General features: G+C 45.2%; 1 protein-coding gene across 3 annotated transcripts in view; it reads left to right on the forward strand.

Annotated features, from left to right (window-relative positions):
- The first annotated feature begins 557 nt into the window (after window positions 1-557).
- Window positions 558-24,971, forward strand: part of LOC143807933 (glutathione S-transferase 3-like) — a 31,245-nt gene continuing 6,831 nt past the window's right edge. The window contains exons 1-4 of one of the 3 annotated variants that reach the window (XM_077290042.1): window positions 558-623; window positions 14,593-14,690; window positions 18,122-18,173; window positions 23,898-24,030. In XM_077290042.1, coding sequence (XP_077146157.1) covers window positions 14,604-14,690; window positions 18,122-18,173; window positions 23,898-24,030 — 272 coding nt within the window. In that variant the 5' untranslated portion in view covers window positions 558-623; window positions 14,593-14,603. Of the gene's footprint in view, window positions 624-3,684; window positions 3,881-5,082; window positions 5,220-14,592; window positions 14,691-18,121; window positions 18,174-23,897; window positions 24,031-24,971 lie in introns of those variants that run through there. The other 2 variants (XM_077290043.1, XM_077290044.1) reach the window with 2 other exon arrangements.

The following is a 24,971-nucleotide window of genomic DNA, read 5'->3' on the forward strand; positions in this document are numbered from 1 at the left end:
TAGTAATGCTGCTCTGTGCTTCTGTAATGATATTAGTCCTCCAGTAATGATGCTGCTCTGTACTTTCTGTAATGATATTAGTACTCCAGTAATGATGCTGCTCTGTACTCACTGTAATGATATTAGTCCTCCAGTAATGATGCTGCTCTGTACTTCTGTAATGATATTAGTACTCCAGTAATAATGCTGCTCTGTACTCACTGTAATGATATTAGTACTCCAGTAATGATGCTGCTCTTTACTTTCTGTAATGATATTAGTACTCCAGTAATGATACTGCTCTGTACTCACTGTAATGATATTAGTACTCCAGTAATGATACTGCTCTGTACTCACTGTAATGATATTAGTACTCCAGTAATGATGCTGCTCTGTACTCACTGTAATGATATTAGTACTCCAGTAATAATGCTGCTCTGTACTTCTGTAACGATTCTGCTTTATTCTCACAGTAATTAATACAGCAACTATGTTCAGAACAGCTATGAAACTCCTTAGGCAGCCAGGTTACTCGATTGGTTAAGAGGACCCCGCCCCTTTGCTGCCCCCGCCCCTCACTTTCCTTTTTCTGCACTGCTCCTCTCCTCTGCCTCTTTGTGATCCGGTGAGCTGCCCTGGTGGAGGTGAGTGATCTTCTGCTGTGGACGCCCCCCATACAGAGACATTGGGCAGCATGTGTGGCTGTGCAGAGCAGTGTGACCACACAGTGCTGGCAATATGGAGATGCTTGTGATGGTGTATTGTTAGGAAAGTGCCAGTGCAGCAGTCGCCCCCTGACGAAATACTGACCTACAGGTTTCCATCCTCTGAAATCAGTACACTGCCATATGAGGGTGGGCTTGCTATTGATGCTACTCCTTCTGCTTCACTTTCCTAAGCATCGATGTGTAGTGAGTGTGTGGGGCTGAGAGTCTGCAAAAACTTAGGAAAGTGCAGCAGCGAGGGTCTCCACCTGGAAACCTGAATGGGAAAGTGCGGCAGCGAGGGTCTCCTCCGGTAAACCTGAATGGAAAAGTGCGTCAGCGAGGGTCTCCACCGGGAAACCTGAATGGGAAAGTGCGGCAGCGAGGGTCTCCTCCGGTAAACCTGAATGGAAAAGTGCGTCAGCGAGGGTCTCCACCGGGAAACCTGAATGGGAAAGTGGGGCAGCGAGGGTCTCCACCGGGAAACCTGAATAGGAAAGTGCGGCAGCGAGGGTCTCCACCGGGAAACCTGAATAGGAAAATGGGGCAGCGAGGGTCCCCATCAGGAAACCTGAATAGGAAAGTGGGGCAGCGAGGGTCTCCATCGGGAAACCTGGATATGATAGTGCGGCAGCGAGGGTCTCCACCTGGAAACCTGAATGGGAAAGTGGGGCAGCGAGGGTCTCCACCGGGAAACCTGGATATGATAGTGCGGCAGCGAGGGTCTCCACCTGGAAACCTGAATGGGAAAGTGGGGCAGCGAGGGTCTCCACCGGGAAACCTGAATAGGATAGTGCGGCAGCGAGGGTCTCCATCGGGAAACCTGAATGGGAAAGTGGGGCAGCGAGGGTCTCCATCGGGAAACCTGGATATGATAGTGCGGCAGCGAGGGTCTCCACCTGGAAACCTGAATGGGAAAGTGGGGCAGCGAGGGTCTCCACCGGGAAACCTGGATATGATAGTGCGGCAGCGAGGGTCTCCACCTGGAAACCTGAATGGGAAAGTGGGGCAGCGAGGGTCTCCACCGGGAAACCTGAATAGGATAGTGCGGCAGCGAGGGTCTCCACCTGGAAACCTGAATGGGAAAGTGGGGCAGCGAGGGTCTCCATCGGGAAACCTGGATATGATAGTGCGGCAGCGAGGGTCTCCACCTGGAAACCTGAATGGGAAAGTGGGGCAGCGAGGGTCTCCACCGGGAAACCTGAATAGGATAGTGCGGCAGCGAGGGTCTCCATCGGGAAACCTGAATAGGAAAATGGGGCAGCGAGGGTCTCCATCGGGAAACCTGAATAGGAAAGTGGGGCAGCGAGGGTCTCCATCGGGAAACCTGGATAGGATAGTGCGGCAGCGAGGGTCTCCACCTGGAAACCTGAATGGGAAAGTGCGGCAGCGAGGGTCTCCTCCGGGAGACCTGGATAGGATAGTGCGGCAGCGAGGGTCTCCACCGGGAAACCTCAATAGGAAAGTGTGGCAGCGAGGGTCTCCACTGGGAAACCTGAATGGGAAAGTGGGGCAGCGAGGGTCTCCACCGGGAAACCTGAATAGGAAAGTGGGGCAGCGAGGGTCTCCACCGGGAAACCTGAATAGGAAAATGGGGCAGCGAGGGTCTCCATCGGGAAACCTGAATAGGAAAGTGGGGCAGCGAGGGTCTCCATCGGGAAAACTGGATAGGATAGTGCGGCAGCGAGGGTCTCCACCTGGAAACCTGAATGGGAAAGTGGGGCAGCGAGGGTCTCCACCGGGAAACCTGAATAGGATAGTGCGGCAGCGAGGGTCTCCATCGGGAAACCTGAATAGGAAAATGGGGCAGCGAGGGTCTCCATCGGGAAACCTGAATAGGAAAGTGGGGCAGCGAGGGTCTCCATCGGGAAACCTGGATAGGATAGTGCGGCAGCGAGGGTCTCCACCTGGAAACCTGAATGGGAAAGTGCGGCAGCGAGGGTCTCCTCCGGTAAACCTGAATGGGAAAGTGCGGCAGCGAGGGTCTCCACCGGGAAACCTGAATGGGAAAGTGCGGCAGCGAGGGTCTCCACCGGGAAACCTGAATAGGAAAGTGGGGCAGCGAGGGTCTCCACCGGGAAACCTGAATAGGAAAGTGGGGCAGCGAGGGTCTCCATCGGGAAACCTGGATAGGATAGTGCGGCAGCGAGGGTCTCCACCTGGAAACCTGAATGGGAAAGTGCGGCAGCGAGGGTCTCCTCCGGGAGACCTGGATAGGATAGTGCGGCAGCGAGGGTCTACACCGGGAAACCTCAATAGGAAAGTGTGGCAGCGAGGGTCTCCACCAGGAAACCTGAATAGGAAAGTGGGGCAGCGAGGGTCTCCACTGGGAAACCTGAATGGGAAAGTGGGGCAGCGAGGGTCTCCACCGGGAAACCTGAATAGGAAAGTGGGGCAGCGAGGGTCTCCACCGGGAAACCTGAATAGGATAGTGCGGCAGCGAGGGTCTCCATCGGGAAACCTGAATAGGAAAATGGGGCAGCGAGGGTCTCCATCGGGAAACCTGAATAGGAAAGTGGGGCAGCGAGGGTCTCCACCGGGAAACCTGAATGGGAAAGTGGGGCAGCGAGGGTCTCCACCGGGAAACCTGAATAGGAAAGTGGGGCAGCGAGGGTCTCCACCGGGAAACCTGAATGGGAAAGTGCGGCAGCGAGGGTCTCCACCGGGAGACCTGGATAGGATAGTGCGGCAGCGAGGGTCTCCACCGGGAAACCTGAATGGGAAAGTGCGGCAGCGAGGGTCTCCACCGGGAAACCTGAATGGGAAAGTGCGGCAGCGAGGGTCTCCTCCGGGAGACCTGGATAGGATAGTGCGGCAGCGAGGGTCTCCACCGGGAAACCTGAATAGGAAAGTGGGGCAGCGAGGGTCTCCACTGGGAGACCTGAATAGGATAGTACAGCATCGAGGGTCTCCACTGGGAGGCCTGAGCAGCAGTTCCTAATACATGGCACCTGAGCAGCACTGTTCTCCCACGGGAATTACCTGACATGCTCTCTTCCAGGAGGCCGTAACATCTGTCTCCAGCCCATCCCCACAATTATTGGCAGCAATGGAATACAGATTCTTATATAACTCACTGCTATAGAGGAAGCAATGCCTAACCAGGGGTAGAAACTCCCAGTGTGTGCCCCAAGCTCTGTATGGGTACCAGGGATCCCACAAAGGTTGTCCAGCAGGGATACTTTTACCCTGTATAGGTAAGCTCAGATTTTCTATACCGCATGCTTTTCATTTAATGGCGCTCTAGAGGCTCCATATCCAAGAAAAGGCGTGATTGGTGGGTGTTCTGGCGTCCTTCTGTTTGGGCTAACCTGAGGTCAGACGGCAGTGATAATCATGTCAGATTGCCTCATTTTCAGCATATTTTCCTAAAAGACAAAGCAACAAAAAGTGATGTAGTGGATCTTGTGTAGTAATTATGTAAGACTGTATGTAATACCTATGGGATATGCTATACTACTGTTGGGATTAAAGGGTTATTCCCAAAATGGTAAATTACCCCCAATCTATAGGATACGGGATAACTTGCTGATAACTGGGGGTCTGACCGCTTTGGAACCCAGGAACCTGTAGACCACCATCACTCAACGCCATTCGTGGCTGGCCTTTGTTTTCAGGATTGCTGGGGGTCCCAGAAATGAGTAAGGTATCCCCTATCCTGTGGGTATTGACTCCTGTCTTGGGAATAACCCTTTATCTATCTAACAAATTTCCAGTAGTATCTGAGTTATGAATGAAGCCTGTCTATCCAGTCTCCTTATCATAGGCGTCTTATTTTTTATTGATATGTTGTGAAATGCAATATTGTATGTGATTGTGAAAAAGGCCCAAACGGTGCCATATTTATCAGGATGGCATTCGTGTAATAAATTTGGCCCAGCTAAATTGTGTGGCTCCTTCTAGCAATGCCCCTTTTTCTACATTGTTTTCCTATTTATCAAGGGAGGTGTAAAAAGTTGTCTAAAGTTTGACCATTCTAGAATAGTAAAGTAACCATGCAGTGAGCAGATGTAAAGGGGTTCCGACCTCACATCCGTCACCACTTCACCTCATCCATAATTATAAGCACGCACATGTCTGCTGTTCTCAGCACCAGGGAAGATGCCAAGATATTTGTGCATACACAAGACTATCCTGTGGCGCCAGCCACACCCTGTTGATAGGCATGATCTGAAAATTAATGGTTCTACTTGTCTTCTGAGCTAATCTGTCATAATTCATGGTTTAGGAATTCTATTCAGTCAGTCAGTGATATCAACTATTTAAAACTTCCATTGGCAAAGTGAATTTATTGCTACTGTTGATTCCTAGTTCAATAATTTGATATGTCTAATAATCTATTAAAATACTATATACATTATATAGATAAGTGTTGTGATTCCTATATATTAAACCTGCAGGAGCTGTTATGACCTCTAATTCTCAAAGGTTTTGTCCAGTTTGAAACTACAACTCTGACTGCAGACTTGTCAATCACATCACGAGCAGTGCACGCTGTGAGGATTCTCCACCGGCGCAGGGATCGTGTGTTTGCAAGTATGTGATATGCATATTCTTGGCCACAATCCAACTAGACTGTTTTCAACCTCTCTTAATGTACTTGCATTGAGCAAGGCTGTGCCTATTTAGTCGGATTGTGGCCAGAAGTACATGTGAGGATTCACAAGTCTGCAATCATCTAGAGTGACTTCAGACTTGTATTTTTAGAATGGACAACCCCTTTAATCCATAGGAATTAATGTGGACCTAGTCCCTTCTTTGCAGTTAAACAACTTTCACTCTTAAGATGTCTTTTTACATGATTTACAAGATTTTGGAGTATCGGTGGGACTTTTTGCCCAGTCGTCCGGAAGAGGATTTTTTTCGTGGTCCATCTCCAGGTATTCAATAGAGTTGAGATCAAGGCTCTAGACAAGTCAAGTTCTTCCCACCAAACTCAACCAAATGGGCCTTCTGAAGTTTTTGTGCACTGGGGCAGAGCCATGCTGGAACAATGAAGCGACTTCCCCAAACTTTTCTGAGAAACTTGTGAGCATATACAGTAATTGGTCAAAAATTCTTGCTATTCTGAAGCTGGACAGCATCAGTCATAAGGAGAAAGGAGCATCTTGCCTTAAGCTGAGGTTTGAGGTGTCTCTCGGGACAGCAGCATGTTGATGACTTCTGGCCATGTTGTACAGCACTGTTGTTCTGCTCCTGAGACACATTGGCCAGCATTACTACTTTATGCAGGGCACTGCCAGTCTCTCTCTGCTGAAATACAGGGTAAGGGGCCCAATCTCATTGCATGTAGTCTAAAGCTTCATTTACACTGCATACGCAACACGTGTAAGACACTTCAGGATTCTCATTCACTTTGCTGGCATCAGGTTTTGTCACAAATCCGTACAGAAAAAAATGCGGCAAACACACCAAATCTGCAACGTGTGCACACAGCATTACTGAAGGTGCTCCATATTAACATATCCATACTAAATACGGTATGTTTGAGTGTGGCATAATGGTGGACAACGGCTCTCTGGAGCTTGTGGTGGAGAAGACTATTTCTGAGAACCAGGTGTATTATAGGACTATGGTGGATGTATAATTAATTGTTAATTATTTTATTGATCATTCATTACACAATGGGGGGGAGCAGGATAATACTGAACTGGAGGGCGTGATTCACTAATGTACCAATATGGGGGGGTGACTGCAGTGCTTTACCTACACCCGACCTCTGTAAGGTTGATATTTCAGTAGTAGGGGGAGAGCGTATCTGAGTAGGGGCTAATCAGCCCCGACAGAGGTCATAGAAACTCCTAAGGCAATCATCTGCATGTCCAGAAGTAATGTTAGCCTGCCCTGTCAGCCACTAATATATACCTTGTAGAGCTTGATTTAAAAGGGATGTCGAGGCTAATTGTAGTGTTACCCTGGGGCTGGGATCCGCCATAATTAATGTGCCACACCTGCTGTTACTGCCTGGATTCAGCCGCACTAGATATGTTCTCATCGGCCTCGGGACCATTGCAGGTTGGGATCTGATGCTCAGTCAGGTAACTTGAACAGCGTGTCATCAGAAAACATCCAATGATGCACAATATTATATTATATTTTAAGGACATTTGAATGGGGGTGAAGCATTTACATTTTCGCCTCAGTCAGCAGAAAAGCTTGCATTGGCTCTGTGCTGAAGCATTACATTTTCCTGTCACTGGAACTAAAGACCCTCATACATATTAGATGAAAGATGGCCAAACCCCTTAATTTCAGTGTAACCATCTGACAACCTGATGTGTATGGGGGTCTCGTGACTCTCATTTGGGGGAACAGTCCATTGCAATTTAAATCCTTATGTTTTCAGGGGAGTTGAGCTACTGACAGAGGAATTTACATAATCTAATAGTGAGACTCAATGGGAACGCAGCTGCCAACCCACCAAACCAATTAAACTGGAACACAATACAGAATTTGGCAGTAAAAGCCCGCGGTGTTTATTTTGGGTTACCAAAGAATATTATTAATTACTTCATAAAGTTCAATACCAATAAATAACATTAAAACTTATAAAAACAAAATGTCCACCCAGCATTGGCTGGGCAACCACCCACAGATAAACACCCCGACAAGTACACACATAAATAAGAATCAAAAAGGGGGCGGGAGGGCAGGACAATGCTCCTCTTCGTGATCCTGAGGCAAACTGCCCAGGTAGCCAGAGTGCAGGGGGTTAAATACCTGCACTGAGCCCACCAAATTCAGCACAGCCAATGAGAATCTTGTTGACAGGCAGATCTTCATACACATGACCCTGTGAAGAAACCTAACAAACTCATAATAAAACCTTATAACCCCTTGACCACTTAGTGACAGGGCCAATTTGTACTTCATGACCGGGCCAATTTTTACATTTCTGATCAGTCACTTTGAGGTTGTAATTCTGGAACGCTTCAACAGATCCCATTGATTGTGAGAATGTTTTTTCGTGACATTTTAGTGGTAACATTTCTTCGATATGACTTGCGTTTAATTATGAAAAAATTGAAATTTTGCAATTTTAAAACTTTTTTTTAATTTTTATGCCCTTAAATCAGAGAGTCATATCGCACGAAAGAGTTAATAAATAACATTTCCCACATGTCTACTTTACGTCAGCACAATTTTGGAAATATATATATATTTTTTTGTTATGACATTAAAAGGGTTAAAAGTTGACCAGTGATTTCTCATTTTTCCAACAAAATTTCCAAAACCATTTTTTTTTTTTTTTAGGGACCACCTCACATTTGAAGTGAGTTTGGGGGGGTCAATATGACAGAAAATACCCCAAAGTCTCAAGGTGCTCAAAACCACATTCAAGAAGTTTATTACACCTTCTAATTGGCTCCATCTCAAACCTCTAACTCCTATCCAGAAAAAAGCGAACTGATCCTCATTAAACAAAAAATTAATGCCATGAGATCTGGAAGCAGCTCTTCTATTGCCCCAGAAGATGAAAGAATGGCCAAACTACCAACTTCCAAATTCCTGTAAAACAGAAATTAATAAACAATTAAGTCAGGCCTTATATAAATCTATCAGACGACCATCTACCCAATCTTTTTATGTCTGATTCATCCAGACCTAAGCTGGCAGCCTCTGTTGCCGCCACAATACGAAATGAATGGGAAAAAAAATTAAAATCATCCAAACTGAGAAAATGTAAAGACTTACGTAAGACTGAAGAAAACTGGAACCTCGTTAGTGGTGAAGAATCCAAGTGAATGAAAAATTACCTAGAAGACAAAGGCCTAAGCCTCATCAATTTCTTCAATTAAAATACGGTACCAAAAATTACTGTCGGTCAAACTATTAGCTCTAATGCATGAACCTCATGAAAACTGATCAGTCTTAGATCTTTTAAGATTAATATAAACTGATTCATACCTGATTACCACATCATTATATTCCAAAATAGCAACAGAAGATTTATTACTTGCTGTAAAAAAGCACCCACTCTAAGGGCTGCAAAAAGGCTGTGGAAAACACAGCCTTAAAAAGGTGACTGTCCTATGGTGACGAACAAACCGCTGGGCATTAAAACTGATGGGCCTTCTGATGTCCGCTGTCGGAACCAAAGTCCAGAACCTGTCCATCTAACAACTTGAAAGAGAATCAGGGATTAAATTGTGTGAACCCTGCAAATGACTAGCTGTTAGGGTACTGTCACACTCTGCAACTTTCCAACAATCACGACCAGCGATACGACCTGGCCGTGATCGTTGGAAAGTCGTTGTGTGGTCGCTGGGGAGCTGTCACACAGACCGCTCTCCAGCGACCAACGATGCCGAGGGCCTCGGGTAACCAGGGTAAACATCGGGTTACTAAGCGCAGGGCCGCGCTTAGTAACCCGATGTTTACCCTGGTTACCATCGTAAAAGTAAAAAAAACCAAACAGTACATACTCACATTCCGGTGTCCGTCAGGTCCCTTGCCGTCTGCTTCCCGTTCTAACTGAGTGCCACCGTAAAGTGAAAGCAGATCACAGCGGTGACGTCACCGCTCTGCTTACTTTCCGGCCGGCAGTCAGTCAGAGCGGGAAGCAGACTGCGAGGGACCCTGACGGACACCGGAATGTGAGTATGTACTGTTTGTTTTTTTTTACTTTTACGATGGTAACCAGGGTAAACATCGGGTTACTAAGCGCAGCCCTGTGCTTAGTAACCCGATGTTTACCCTGGTTACAAGCGAACGCATCGTTGGATCGGTGTCACACACACCGATCCAACGATGACAGCGGGAGATCCAGCGACGAAAGAAAGTTCCAAACGATCTGCTACGACGTACGATTCTCAGCAGGGTCCCTGATCGCTGCTGCGTGTCAGACACAGCGATATCGTATGGATATCGCTGGAACGTCACGGATCGTACCGTCGTAGCGACAAAAGTGCCACTGTGAGACAGTATCCTTAACCAGATGCTTGCTTTGAAGCAACACAGAATCAAAAACCTTAATAGGTTTACTACTACTACACTCTTTGATGACAAACAGTTTACAGTGTAAACAACACCTTTATCAGTATTTAAAATAATGCTCTTATCTCCCCAAATCACTGAAGAAACTACGACCAGAAACAATTCAAGCAGCACTAATCTCTTGTTAATCCAGCATCAATCCAAAATTGATCCCAACATTCTGCACACTAGTGACCGTAACAAGAAGCGTGTGACCGTAACAAGAAGCTCCAAAACCTACTATCAGCTGCATCCATAAAAAGGCCTAGTGCCTTTGCTTCAATGAAATCCGACTGCCACAGAGACTGACTGTTAAAGTTAGATAAAAACGTACGCCAAATTCTCAAGTCCTCCTTCAGAGGCTTAGTAAGGCAAATATGAAAGTACTAGATGGTGGCCCAATTCTAACGCATCGGGTATTCTAGAATATGCATGTCAACGTAGTATATTGCACAGCCCACGTAGTACACTGAACAGCCCACGTAGTATATTGCCCAGTTATGTAGTATATTGCCCAGTTATGTAGTATATTGCCCAGTGACGTAGTATATTGCCCAGCTACGTAGTATATTGCCGTTACGTAGTATACAGCACAGAGCCACGTAGTATATTGCACAGCGACGTAGTATATTGCACAGCGACGTAGTATACAGCACAGAGCCACGTAGTATATTGCCCAGTTACGTAGTATATTGCCCAGTGACGTAGTATACAGCACAGAGCCACGTAGTATATTGCCCAGCCACGTAGTATATTGGCCAGTCACGTAGTATATTGCCCAGCTACGTAGTATATTACCCAGCCACGTATGTCACAGGTTAAAAAATAAAAAAGAAACATATACTCACCTCCCGAGGGCCCCTTGTAGTTCTGTCGCCTGTGTGCGGTGCAGGCAGCAGCTTCCGGTCCCAGGGTGTGATGTCGCGGTCACATGACCGTGACGTCATGGCAGGTCCTTGTCGCACACCATCCTTGGCACCGGAACCTGCCGCTTTCATGGAGCAGTCACCGGAGCGTCGCGAGGAGCGGGAAAGTCGGCGTAGGTGAGTATATAATGATTTTTCATTTTTAAAATTATTTTTAACATTAGATCTTTTTACTATTGACGCTACATAGGCAGCATTAATAGTAAAAACTTGGTGACACAGGGTTAAGAGCGGCGGTAACGGAGTGAGTTACCCGCGGCATAACGCGGTCCATTACCGCTGGCATTAACCCTGTGTGAGCGGTGACTGCGGGGAGTGTGGAGCGGGCGCCGGGCACTGACTGCAGGGGAGTAGGGAGGGACTAATCGGACTGTGGCCGTCGATGATTGGTCGCGGCAGCCATGACAGGCAGCTGGCGAGACCAATCAGTGACTTGGATTCCATGAGAGACAGAGGCCGCGACCAATGAATATCCGTGACAGAAAGAAAGACAGATGGACAGACAGAAAGACGGAAGTGACCCTTAGACAATTATACGAGAGTAGATGGGGACACTAAACCTTTTGTCGAAAAATAGTCTTCTGGCAAAAATATAACTGCGCTGCTACAGAATCATAATTTGTACCCAAGCGCTGCACTCTTGTTATCTCATCCGCTGCTGTCACCAGCTCCTCGCGCTTCTCTGCTTCTCCTGGACTGACGAGCCTTTGAACCTGACTTGTGGGCGGCAAGCCAGATCTTCTCTCACCTTTCTTCTTCCTTTGGGAGTCTGGTGGTGAGTAGCAGTGCCGCTGTTTGAGGATCCTCTTCCCTGATCTACCACTCGATGTCTGTTCATCATCCTCTTAAAATGCCGCCTCTTCTACCCCTCACTGACGCTGCCATGACGATTTCTTCTGGCACTGTGCTGGGACAGGAGGTCTGGGCTTCGTTATCCTGCAGACATCTGGGAAGCCATTCTTCACCCCTGCTCTCTGGCTCCTTCAACAGTTGATTCAGGAGCTCCTCCATGACGATGTTCCTCTTCTTGATCCTGAGGTAAATTCAGTGCCCGGAGAGCAGGGGGTTAAATACCGGCACTGAGCCCGCCAAATTCAGCACAGCCAATGAGATTCTTGCTGACAGGCAGATTTTCATACACATGACCCTGTGAAGAAACCTTAAACTCATAATAAAACATTATAACCCTAAAGAGACAGAAAGAAGAGGGGAAAGAGGGAGCTGAAAGCTACACAGAAGTTGGGGGATGGCAGCATGATCCCATGGAACCCGTCCATTATTTCACACGGGCTCATTATTAGATAAAAAGCGATTCCAACGAAGAAAATAAAACCAATTGAAAAGACGGGAAAAAAAGGCCTCCAAAAAGGAGGGGAGAAAGTCAGCTGAAATGTTCTACAGGTAAAGGATAAAGATGAGCGAGTAATAGGTACACTATTACTATTGGATTTTCACGAGTTATGTGGGGTTGTAGGGATTTTGCATTCCATAGTGTTCCTCTCTGTATATCCACTTTCTAGAACAAAAAACCTGACCAGCACCTCCATGTAGTATGAACAGGTGCCTACTACAATGAATATATGACTTGCAAAAAGGAGGAACACAGCAGCACTTTGTAGAGACCAATATATTCGAACACAAAATCTATGCGAACACAAAATCTATCATAATTGCTGAGTAAACTTTAATAAAAAGTAAAATAAAAATATACAAAAGTGAAGGTTCTTAGCTCAAAAATTGACCAATTCATATGAGCCCATCAACCGCGACAAGGTGACACTTCTCTGATGGGTCCTATCATCTAATAAATGCCTCTCTTGTGCTAGAAAAGTCTAGCAGACTGTTGGAACTTGTTTCCTTATATTTGCACTGTAGCTTAGCTTTTTTTGGCCTTTTTGTGCTTTTGCTTGTAGTAGTTTGCACTCTTTTTTTCTTGACTTTGCTTTCTACCACTACAGGATTAGCCCTACCTATTACTCTCCCATCCGCACAAAATTATGTTCGTCAGCACTGGTTCACTGTGGGACCAGTTATATTATATAGCCAGCTTCTATGTCTAAGAGCAGCAACCAGAGCAGTGCTCTAACGGCTGCCGTTAACCATTTAGACGACAAGGTCGATATTACAGGGGCATTAAAACAGTGGTTGCCAGTGCATGTACTCACCAGCTCCTATTGGCTCCCTGCCACGTGATCGCGGGGCAACGATGGATTGTCATGGCAGCCAAGGTCCTGCTGAAGTCCATGCTGCTGCCATCTTGGTATCATGATGTTCTCAATTTACTGCAGTATATGGTATTATATTGCAATAAATAATATAAGTAATCAGACAATCACAGGTTCGAGTCCCCTAAGGAGATTAAAAGATAAAACAAAAATTTAAATGGCATTTGATGTCACCAAAAAACTGTATTTACCTGCAGAAATGCAGTAAATCTACAGGTAAAAAGCATTACAACCCAGTGTACCTGGCTGACTTAGTGTAGCTGCATGGAGAAAATAGGGTTTTAATCAAGGTGTAATCACCGTGTAACGTCTTTCTTCGAGTCACCGGGGCGGTGCAGGGGAGTGACTATATCACTGCTCAGTACACTGGGAGCACAGCTGTAATTAATCACGCCTCGGCACATTGAGTGATTACACCGTGATTAAAACTTCATTTTTTAGCTTTACAACCTTGTGTAGCCAGCTGACTTGGAAGTGTGGGTACATAGGGTTGTAATGCTATTTGTATTTTGAATATGAGGCGGATATGTAGTACCCTGCAGCGACCACTATCAGATGGCCAGCTCTGCAAGTGAGTATTTCTGGATGCCACCAATAAACGCCAATCGGCAGGGGTGCTGGGTGTCGGACCCCGGCTGATCAGACGTTGATGACCTATCCTAAAGATAAGTCATCATAAATGAAAAATTAGTGGAGTACCTCTTTCATTGCATAGTGTCCATTGAAAACACAACTCGTCCCACTAGAATAAAGCCCATACAATGATTCCACATTCACCGCAGTTAGACTTGGATGCCAGCTGTATAACCTCGTTGGCACCTGTGCTGTATGGACACAGGTTCAGCTCCTGAGCCTGCTCTATATATGAAGTTCTCATATCCATGTTGTAACATCCAACATACATATAAGTTGAAACCTCGGCAGAGTGGGCCTCCAGGTGCTATGGGCCCCGGCACTTACTGGCGCTGGCCCTGTGCCATGTTATTTGTGCAACGTGTGTTTAGATGCCTCCGATCCTCTGCATGCTGAGAGCCAAAACCGTATATAATGGACAGACCGTGTAAGGTCTCTAAGTGCAGTTGTAATGTGTATATGTGTGTGTGATGTGGATGTTTAGGCGTGTCTTATCTGCATACTGATAGCCAAAACCATATATAACTGACAGTGTATCATGACTTGCATTTTTTAAGGCGTATACTAAATGTTCCAGCGTGACTCCAGTTGTACTTACTGTCTACTAGGATGAATAGTAATCTAGGTTTTTTTTATGGAACCATTCATGTATGGTAACAATTGGCAGTATCTTAAAGGTCACATCACACATTGTGACTGCGCCAAAACTTCCAAACCGTTCTGCTTATTGGAACTGATTTTCAGTCCTAGAAAATTCGGCAACAAATTTTCTGCACACTTCTTGCACACTTATCCATATAGCAACCCAATCCCGTCCCTTTAGGTTTTGTGCCCACGATGAATTTTTCATGATGCGTATTTTCATTCTTTCAAAAACGCAGGGTCTTACAGTTCCATCAAAGTGGATGGGATTGATAGAAATCTGAGGCCCACTGTGCTTTTTATTTACTCAGTGTATACTGACCTGCGGTGAGTTATATGTGTGGATTTTTACAATAGAAATGCATCAGATGCGGAACTCTGCAGGTAAAAAACAGGCGTTTTTAATACATTTGGCAAAAACGCATTTAAAACACAAAAAATGCAAGTAACCTATATACGTTCTCCACATTATCTCATCTTTTTTTTTTCTTTTTGTTCTCACTTTAGATCAACTAATCATGGCTGATAAACCAGTACTTCATTATTTTTATGGACGCGGAAGGGCGGAAGCTATCAGGTGGCTGTTGGCGGCAGCTGGTGTTGAGGTTGGTAACAGAGCTGATATACACTCCTCAACATTGAAACTATAACCCCAAGAAGGAAGAAGTAGAATTATGAAAATCACAGCATGGACAGACATGTTATGATCTGCAAATGATGGAAAAAATGGGGAAACTAAATTTTCTAAATCTCCATGCTCAGAAATGCACTCATTTGCACACCATAACATGTCGTCCGTGAGGTTATTAATGGTTGTATGAGGAATGTTCTGCCATTCTCAGCACTTGTCTGAACCTAATTTAAGACCTCATTCACATATCTGTATTTAAACATGTACGTGAAAAAAATGGTGCTGGTGTCATCAGAGTTTTGAATCTGTGTATAGTCCATGTCCCTTTTAACCATCCGTGTGGTATCTGTGTGGATAAATAAATGACAGCTTCTCCTGTCCTTTGCAATGTTAAATACATACAAGTTTTTCACTGACCCATAGGCTTGTATTGGCTACTTTCTACCATGCTGCCTTAAAAAAGTGGACATGTCTCAGTGTGTTTTTATGGACATATGATCCATGAAAAAAAAAACCAAAAACATGAACATTTGAATTGCACCGTAGATAACAATGATTACGTGAGAAACACGAACACGTACGTGCGAATGAGGCCTAGGGTATGTGCCAACAACATTACTAACATGAACTAAATGCTCAAAGTAATGAACAAAAGGATATTTTATATAAAAACAATTTGTTGTGCGTGTGTTCAGTCTTATGAGCATCTTTTAACCACTTGAGGTTTGCAAAGACACTAAATGGTAAAAAGAGGCAAGCTGATCGTTCTTCAGGCGTGTTCTGCTCTCAAGATGCCCTATGCTTTTATAATAGAAGTCAATGGAAAGACTCACGACTTTTTGAGCATTTTTATGTGAAAAAAGTTTAATTTCTTCATTGTTGACTGAAGTTAAAAAAAAAACAAACAAACCTGGAAAATGCTATTAAATAAGCTGCTAGAAAAACTGATATAGTGGAGAAAATAAGTATTTGACCCACTGCTGATTTTGCAAGATTTCTCTCCTATTGTTTGTAGGTGGGAAAACTTGCAAAATCAGCAGTGTATCAAATACTTATTTTCCCCACTAAAATAATAAAAAATGCCCTCAGTCACAAACTTTGAAAAAGTGCTCAGGAAACTACAGAAAACAACGCTAACTAAGATGCTTTAGGAAATGAATAAATACTATAGATGAGCAAACCCGAACTGTAAGTTTTGGGGTTCGTATTGGAAACAGTGTCCAGTGCTGAACTACGAACACGGACTTCCACTGGAAGTCCGTTTTTACAGTTAGAGAGAGATTTTCCTTCTACAAAGTTCGGATCCCCACTGATTTCTTTGGGGTTCAGTTCCTGTTCCCGAACCGAACTTTAGACTAAGGTTCGAACCTGAACTTCCACGGGTCCGGTCATCCCTAAAAACCACGTGTTTCTGAAGAATTTTCCTCATTGAAAAATTGAGACATTGTATGCATACCCTAGGCCTCCTTTACACGTCCTACTATTTCCAGTACTAGAAAAACCAGTCCTGGTGCTGTCCATGTATATCATACATGTGGCATCCGTGTGCCACATCAGTGTGACGCGTTCCGGCGCCTGGGAAAAAGCAGCACAATTAGTGCTGTGCCCAGGCGTCGGGTGCTGAATGTATCATTGCCTGGTCTCCTAGCAATCAATACAAGCAGGCAAAGCTGATGAGATTTGTAGACACCACTGGCCGTCTGTGTATCGCAGTTTTAAATGGATGTATTATTTCTGGGGCAGCTCAGAGCTGATGATCATAGTCTGGGGGGGAGCCAATATCCATGCCCCCTTCCCTGCCTATTAATATCAACCTGCAAGTTGTCTGTTTAGACTTTCATGGTTAGTAAATATGGGGAGAACCCCACATCATTTTTTTTCTTCTTGGCTGTAAAGGCTAGGCAAACAGCTGTGAGCTATTAATACGCTGGGAACCTTTATAGCTATTGGCCCCTTCACAGAATATTAACACCATCACCCAGCTGTCGGCTTTCTCTCAGCTGGTTATGAAAACTAAGGGGGATCCTGAGCCGTGTGGGTTATGTTTTTTTTTAATGAATTATTTAATATGCACGATACAAAGCAGACAGCCCGTGCTAACTACAAGTCTCATCAGCATCTCCTGGTCTCATTGGTCACAGGGAGAGCTGCATTCAGCGCCTGGGCACAATGCTAACTGTACTGCTTTTCTGAGGCACTGGTACATGTCACACGGATGTCATCAGTATGCACGTGTGTGGGAAGTATTGTGGACTGTGCTGCCGGCAAAAAAAAGGGACATGTCGACGCGTTTTGCACACGGACACACGATCCATGGAAAGAGACTGATGTCAAATTGTCACCACACGTACCGCAGACACAAATGTGTGAGGGGGCCTATGGCAGTGTTTCCAAACTCCAGTCCTCACCGCCCACCAACACTTCATGTTTTCAGGATTTGTTTAGTACTGCTCAGGTGAGAGAACCTGTGGCTATTCAAAAAACACACACCAAAAGCAGGATATGCTGGCCCTGATTCAAGATGTTTGTGCCAGAAATCTGTTGAAAAGTTGCACATTTTTTGCACCACGCGAGATGGCGCTAAAATGTAAAGACTTTTGGTGTTTTGATGCTAGTTTTTGCTTAAATGGGGTGAAAATAAACAGGATGGGGCCCGCTTATCTAATCTAAGTGACTGCATGACTCGCGTACCTTACACCACAAATCTTACTCCAGTCCCGAAACTTTGTGTTGAGACTGGTATGGAGAACAACACTCTTTATTAATCCGGGCTGCTGTTTTTAAAGGGAACTTGTTACATTCCAAAACGCTATTGATCTGCGGTTAATCAGACAGCTAAACCTGTCTGGCCACCGCACTGAAAGCCCGATTATCGGGAGTGCAGAATTTGACTGAAATATATGTTGTTTGCACATACCCTTGTAAGGTTTAAGGTTTTTGCTTGCTGATGCAGATTTAGAGTATATTCACACACATATATATATATATATATATATATATATATATATATATATATTTTTTTTAATTTATTCTTTTTTTAAATTGAGACCTGTAAATCATCCGAGAGCTGTGCGTTATACGCCGACGCCGGCAGTGGAGGAGATAGAGAAATTAGTTTCTCCGCCTCCTCCGCAGCTGTGCTCCAATTCTCTCTATGCGAGAGGCTCAGAGCACAGACACATGATACTCGGCACCCGCTTGCAGCAGAACAGGAGCCGAGGGTCATTAGCATATCGCATCGGATGCCATATGCTAGTGTGACCCCGGCCTTAAGCAGATTCTACAACGCTGTATGAGCAGCATTGTGGTTATCCCATTGAAGAGCATTTGCAGCATTTGTTTCATGTATTGAACATTCCCATAAAGAAACTCATTGCTATCGTACTTTGTCTTTTGTTTCGACAGTTTGAAGAGAAATTTTACAGAACAAAGGAGGAGTATAACAAGCTGCTTGCATGTAAGAAGTATTTTGTTTTCCTGTATCATGAGACAGATTGTAAAAGTGTAGATGGAACACTATGGGACCGATTTGAAAAGTCATAAAAACTTTGCTTAATACGGAGTTACGAAAAAAGGTTGCAACTTTTTAGCATTTTCTCACCATTTTTGCATCAGCTCCTCCAAATTTTGTGGTGTTGGGGAGAAGCCGAGACAGGGCATGGGCTTTGGCGCCCATGGATTTTCATGAAAAGTGCCAGTGTTTTGTTTTTTTTGTTTTTTTTAACATGAGAAATACCACTTCAATTTCAGACTGGCGTTGCATTTCAGACAAGGTATATGGAGGCGCTCGTCACTCAGAAGAAGCACTGATTCATTAAGTGAAATGCGCCTCTTAGTGAATTCAGTGTCTCTTCTACTCCATCACGACTGGCGTGATCGTGTGGTCTTGAGAAATTGGTTCCTATATTTTCACATTGTATACATAAAGTTGGTGCACTTGACAATAAAAAAAAATTATGGACAAAATGCCAGTTTTTTGCATGTTCATAGATATGTTAAAGGACCCCCAGGCAAGTTATGTGAGAGAATTCGTTACGGCAGTGCATGGTAGTATGACTACTGCTCAACCCATATGAAGTCTTTGGGCTTGTTCACATACTGCGTTTTTGTCATGTTTTTGTGCGTTTTTTTTTTTTTCTCACAGAAAAGAATTATTCTATAGTTATCGCTGCAAATACTAAATGTATGCACATTAGGGTGACAAAGCGTTCTAAAGGAAAAAAATAATACAAATTAGTTTTATTACAGTCTCGCCCCCTAGAATTGTTACATAATAATCTTTAATATCCTTTAAAAAATCGTTTCTTTTGCTTTAGTTTAAAAGGTGGCCACTCATTGTAACCTTTCCGATATGACATTGCTACCTACTGAACCTGAAGCCATCTTGGATACCTGGCTTTTTCCCCAATAAGTCCATCTAGGCTGCCAGGCTCCTTCCCCAATGAAGCCCTCTAGGCTGCCAGGCTCCTTCCTCAATTAAGCCCTCTTGGCTGCCAGGCTCCTTCCCCAGTGAATCCCTCTTGGCTGCCTGGCTCCTTCCCCAGTGAATCCCTCTTGGCTGCCTGGCTCCTTCCCCAGTGAATCCCTCTTGGCTGCCTTGCTCCTTCCCCAGTGAATCCCTCTTGGCTGCCTGGCTCCTTCCCCAGTGAATCCCTCTTGGATGCCTGGCTCCTTCCCCAGTGAATCCCTCTTGGCTGTCTGGCTCTTTTCCCAATGAAGCCCTCTTGGCTGCCTGGTTCCATACCCAGTGAAGCCCTCTTGGCTGCCTGGCTCCTTCTCCAGTGAAACCCTCTTGGCTGTCTGGCTCTTTTCCCAATGAAGCCCTCTTGGCTGCCTGGCTCCTTCTGAGTCGCCAGCCAGGGCCATGGGGTACCCGGTACCGGGTCCGGTATTCAAAGGGGGATGTCACAGTGGCGACCCGGTCCATGGCCCTGGGCGCCCATGCAAAAGGGAAAATTGATTAAAGTTCGTATTCGTGACGCCACCTGTGGTATTCGGTCAGTGAGGACCGACGCTGCTTTATGGGGTCCTCTGGGGTGATGTTATGGTAGCTAGATGGTATACCTTCCCACAGGTGAAGTATATCCCCAGGGCTCCCGGTGTGTAGATGGAAGATGGTGAATAGTGCAGTAAAGAACGAGGACACAGGTTTGCAGTCTCTTTACCTGGTTTACTGAAGACTTCAGGCAGCCACAGTCCAGGGCACCAGATCACTGGACATCCAGGGTCCAGCTGGCTTTTAAGCAAATTCAGAGTCCCCTTATACCAGGTGGAGTTATAAGCCTTCCTCATAGCACGGCGGTGTTTTAGACCATTACTGCCTATGGCTTCTGATAAGGTCCTCACAGTTCTTCTCTGTCCTCCATAAAGGTGGGACATAAAGCCGTATGGCAGATGTCTCGAGCCTTTTTACAGGATCTCTATCATGACCCGGGCTCTGTGTCACTGTGCCTCCTGGGTATTAGGGCGGACAGGTGATGTGTAATCCAGCTGTCCTGCCGGTTTCTGCTGTTAGTCTTAGAGTCCCTCACAACCTCGGTGATCTGGCTACCGGTAATCTGCGCCAGCCAGGGAGGTAGCTAATTCACTGCTCTGCTCCACTGGTTTTCCTTCTCCTGTGCTTTGCTCTCCCACACGCTCACTACAATCTTTTCAGTTTTCGGTATTCTCTGTCCAGGAGCTGCAGCACTTTCTTGTGGCTGCACGGCTCCTCATACGTTCTTCCTGCCTCAGACTGCTCCAGTCTGCTCTCTGACACTATCTGACTAACTTTCCCTCCAAACCACAATCTATATAAGGGAGTCACCTAGGAATAGGATCAAAAGCTCCCCCTTGTGGCCTGGAGTGTGAACATGTTGCATCCTCTCCCCGTGAGGAAAGCAATGCCACTGTGACGACGAGGACCCTGGGGCGTCACACTTCCCCAATGAAGCCCTCTTGGCTGCCTGGCTCCTTCCTCAATGAAGCCCTCTTGGCTCCCTGGCTCTGATCCAGAATACCCTATCTAGGTCATTTAAACATTGCATAAATTGTTTATGAAATGTACCTGATAGTATGTTATTGCACATGCAGCTGAAATTTTATTTTAAGAGAAAAAAGCTCCTTAAATTATTGAATAATGTAAAGCTCTGCAATGCTCAATTGATGCTAATAATTCCTATCAGATATGACTCAACTAATGGGTCAAGAATTATTTAGCAAAGTTGCATATATTAGTTTTGTAATGGGATTTTTGGTATTCCAAAATCAGAGAAGTAGGGAGTATTGCATCGCCACCTTCTGGCCCTTCACCTAGAAAATAAACTCTAAATCTTTATATAAAACTAGAAAAGTGTACATTTTTGCCCGGGTTCATAAAGCCACATTTCATGGTCCACATATGGACAGCAATGTCTAGGCTAGCTGCTGGCACCCTGAGCCAAATTTCCAACCTACATGTGCCCAAGAGGTTGCTAGTTTGGGTCAGGAGACCCGTTGTCAGTCTAGACTTTGAGACCATTAAGTGATCGTACAATAGCGGTCTGTCTGTTGGTTTCTTTCTTTTTTTTAACTACAATTGTGCGTATTTTAGAGGAGACTTGTGCTTTGCTGTCCTCATTATGTAGGGTCAGATGGGTGTTTCCTGCTGTTCTACATTGGGAATTGTCTTCATGTGAGTCTGTTCTGCTTTGTGGGCAGTTTCTCAATAGCTTCAGCTTCATCATAGCTGCAGGCAGTTGGAAGGAGACCAAATGAAATCTGAGAGTTAGTGGAATGTGCAAAAAAAAAACAAAGCTGCCTAATCCTTCTAGGCCCTACCTCTGACCTTACATGGCTTATAGGATCTGCTGCGCATATATTAGTGCCAGATATCACCAGACACCTTCAGAGGTCTTGTGGAGTCCATGCCTTGATAAAGACCGGAAAGGTCAAAATGTCACTTACTATTATATGGAAAAATAAAAAAGTATTTTTATTCATTATCATTTCATTGATCACCACTGATACAGGTGATCTCCGCAATATTAGGCTTGTAGCTTTAACCTTTGACTGACATGACACTGAAAGGAAAAAAAATGAAGACGAAATCCAAATGTATCTTCTCCTAAAATGAGGTCCATAAAAACATCAGCTTGCCACATAAAAAACTGGCCCCATTGATCGAAAAAACATTAATTTTATGGGATTTAAAAAATGTCGACCTTTATTTTTCTTCCACCACTAAAAAAATTAAAAAACAAAACAAAAAACTTCTCATTCATTTTACTGACCTGCAGAATCATTTTGCTGGGTCAATAAATTTTCTCTCATAATAAACGCTAAACAAAACCCCCAAAACAGTTGTGGAGTATTTATTTTACTTTTTTTTAAGCAATTACCTACATATGGATCTTTTTTTTTTCCCCTGGTGTAATTTATTTGGAAGAAGAGGAAGCAAGGGGCTGGGAGGGATGGGAAATCTTCCAGATCCTGCGAGAATGATGCCACATGCATTGTACCTTGGTTTAAATACCCGTCTGAACCCACCTGAGGCCGGTTTCACACGTCAGTGATTCCGGTACGTGAGGTGTCAGTTTTCTCACGTACCGGAGACACTGACACACGTAGACACATTAAAATCAATGCATCTGTTCAGATGTCATTGATTTTTTGCGGACCGTGTCTCCGTGTGCCAAACACGGAGACATGTCAGTGTTCGTGGGAGCGCACGGATTACACGGACCCATTAAAGTCAATGGGTCCGTGTAAAACACGTACCGCACACGGAAGTTCTCCGTGTGCAGTCCCTGTGCCGTGCAGGAGACAGCGCTCCAGTAAGCGCTGTCCCCCCCACATGGTGCTGAAGCCGCCATTCATATCTTCCCTGCAGCAGCGTTTGCTGCATAGAAGATATGAATAATAGTGTTTAAAAGAAAGATCTATCTGTCCCACGCCCTCCCACCCCCTGTGCGCCCCCCCGTCCCCTGTGCGCCCCCCCAGCTGTTCTGAAAATACTTACCTGCCTCCCTCACAGTGTCCTGTCCTGGCCGCACCTTCTACTGTATGCGGTCACGTGGGGCCGCCGATTACAGTCATGAATATGCGGCTCCACCTCCCATAGGGGTGGAGCCGCCTATTCATGACTGTAAATGAGCGGCCCCACGTGACCGCATACAGTAGAAGGTGCGGCCAGGATGGGACACTGCGAGGGAGGCGGGTGAGTATTTTCAGAACAGCGGGGGGGGGCGCACAGGGGGTGGGGGGCGCACAGGGGGTGGGAGGGCGGGGGGCGCACAGGGGGTGGGAGGGCGGGGGACACATAGATCTTTCTTTTAAACACTATTATTCATATCTTCTATGCAGCAAACGCTGCTGCAGGGAAGATATGAATCGCGGATTCAGCACCAGATGCTGGTACGTGTGGTACCCAGCACGGTGCGTGTGGTACCCAGTGGGCACACGTGTGCCGCACGTGTGCCACACTGATGTACACCAGAAACGTAGGGGCACACGGACACGGATAATTCCGGTACCGATTTTTTTTCCGGTACCGGAATTATCTGGATGTGTGGGACAGGCCTCACTGTGTCATCCACCAATCCACTGGTCCATATTAAGCAGGAAAAAGCCATCTACAGGTCTGTACATTCTTCTCAGCAACCTGGTCAGCTTGCTCCTGCTATTTTCATTAACCCTTGGTGTAACTCAGACAAAAGAAAGACAATAGTTAGCAATAATTTATATTTATTTATTTTTTTTCTTGAGTGAATATCCAAATTATTTATGGACGTGAATAAATGACATACAGATGAAAAAAAAAATGATATATTTTTTTTTTTATATACATGCCTCTGAAACCTGCTGTATCCCAAGAGTAGCGTTAGTGGCAGCCATGCACAAATAACATTACCGATCGGCGTCGTGCATCACCCTTTCTGGCTTTGCCCCTCCTATAACAGTGTATAGGATCCTGTAATCTTCATATACATATAACTAGTGCATTGCTCTGCTGGCCTCTGGATGCTTCTTGCTATTAAAGATTGGAGTTGTGTTCATGTGAACAAGTTTTAATTTGTTTAATAGTCACCTTGTTGATGGCTGCGGGCAGTTGGGTGTATGTATACATGCTCGCATGCTCGGCCCTGGGTGTACATGTCAGACATGCAGATTTTACCACAGTTCATCCCTGAGCCAATTCTAATGCACTCACTCTTTCTTTTAGCTGGAGACCTGATGTTTGGCCAAATACCAATGCTGGAAATCGATGGGATGAAACTTGCACAAACTAAGGCCATTCTGAATTACATAGCTGGAAAGTATAATCTGTTTGGAAGTGACCTGAAAGAGCGAGCCTAGTAAGTACACCCGCCTCATCAGTCCGGAATGGTTGTGTTTTCTTATACACTGTCTGTGATCTCTTGATGCTAAGATTTACTGTGGACCATATTCTAGGCCTATAGTGCCAGCCGTACTCCACCCGGTGCCCCACCTCCCATACTGACCGTTTTCTTGTGCCCTAATAGTTTGAACCATTATTAGCCCCATTTATTTCAAAATAAACCCTTTATTGCACCAGCTAGTTCCCTCTTGTCAGGAGGCTTAAAGGGGTATCGTTAAGTTTGGATGTTATGCCCATTCCATTCACAGGATCGGTGGGGGTCTCCAGTGGTTGGACTCCCAGTGATCGGGAAGCTATCACCTACCTCAAAGATGTTACATAACTTGGATTACCCTGTAAGGCAGGCCTAATCATCCCTAAAAAGCACGTGCATATCCTCCACCCCCTCAAAAAACAAACACTTACAACATTGTTAGAGGCAATAAAACTGTCAGTCATTTTAATACATTAATTCCATGTGGAGATTTCTTGAGGTTATGTGACAAAGCTAGCGATAACTTCTCGATTCTCTTCTGCTGCATCATTGTTATTAAGATGTGAGGTGAATCAATCATGAAATACTTGGAGGCCCCAATATACACACCCAAGGCTTGGTTCTCTCAGCATTTCGGCCTTCCTTTTCTGGCATCCACTGCATAGATATCCTGACTGTAGCACCCCTTTGTAAGAAGTCCTGGTCCCACTTTCCATTATATGCCTCTGCATGGAATGCCGTAGTTTACGATGGCTCTTTTACCTCTCTTATCGAAGGATCATGCCAATGCATACTCACCCGCAGTGTCTCTTGTGCCATACACTGGTTCAGGTAAATGTCCTGTCATATGCACCAAGGACAATGCTAAAACCTAATGAGAGCGAACATAGAAAAACTCAAAAAAACACAACATGAAGAGAAGA

This window comes from Ranitomeya variabilis, chromosome 2 (genome assembly GCF_051348905.1).
Source record: "Ranitomeya variabilis isolate aRanVar5 chromosome 2, aRanVar5.hap1, whole genome shotgun sequence".
Classification (NCBI taxonomy): Eukaryota; Metazoa; Chordata; class Amphibia; order Anura; family Dendrobatidae; genus Ranitomeya; species Ranitomeya variabilis.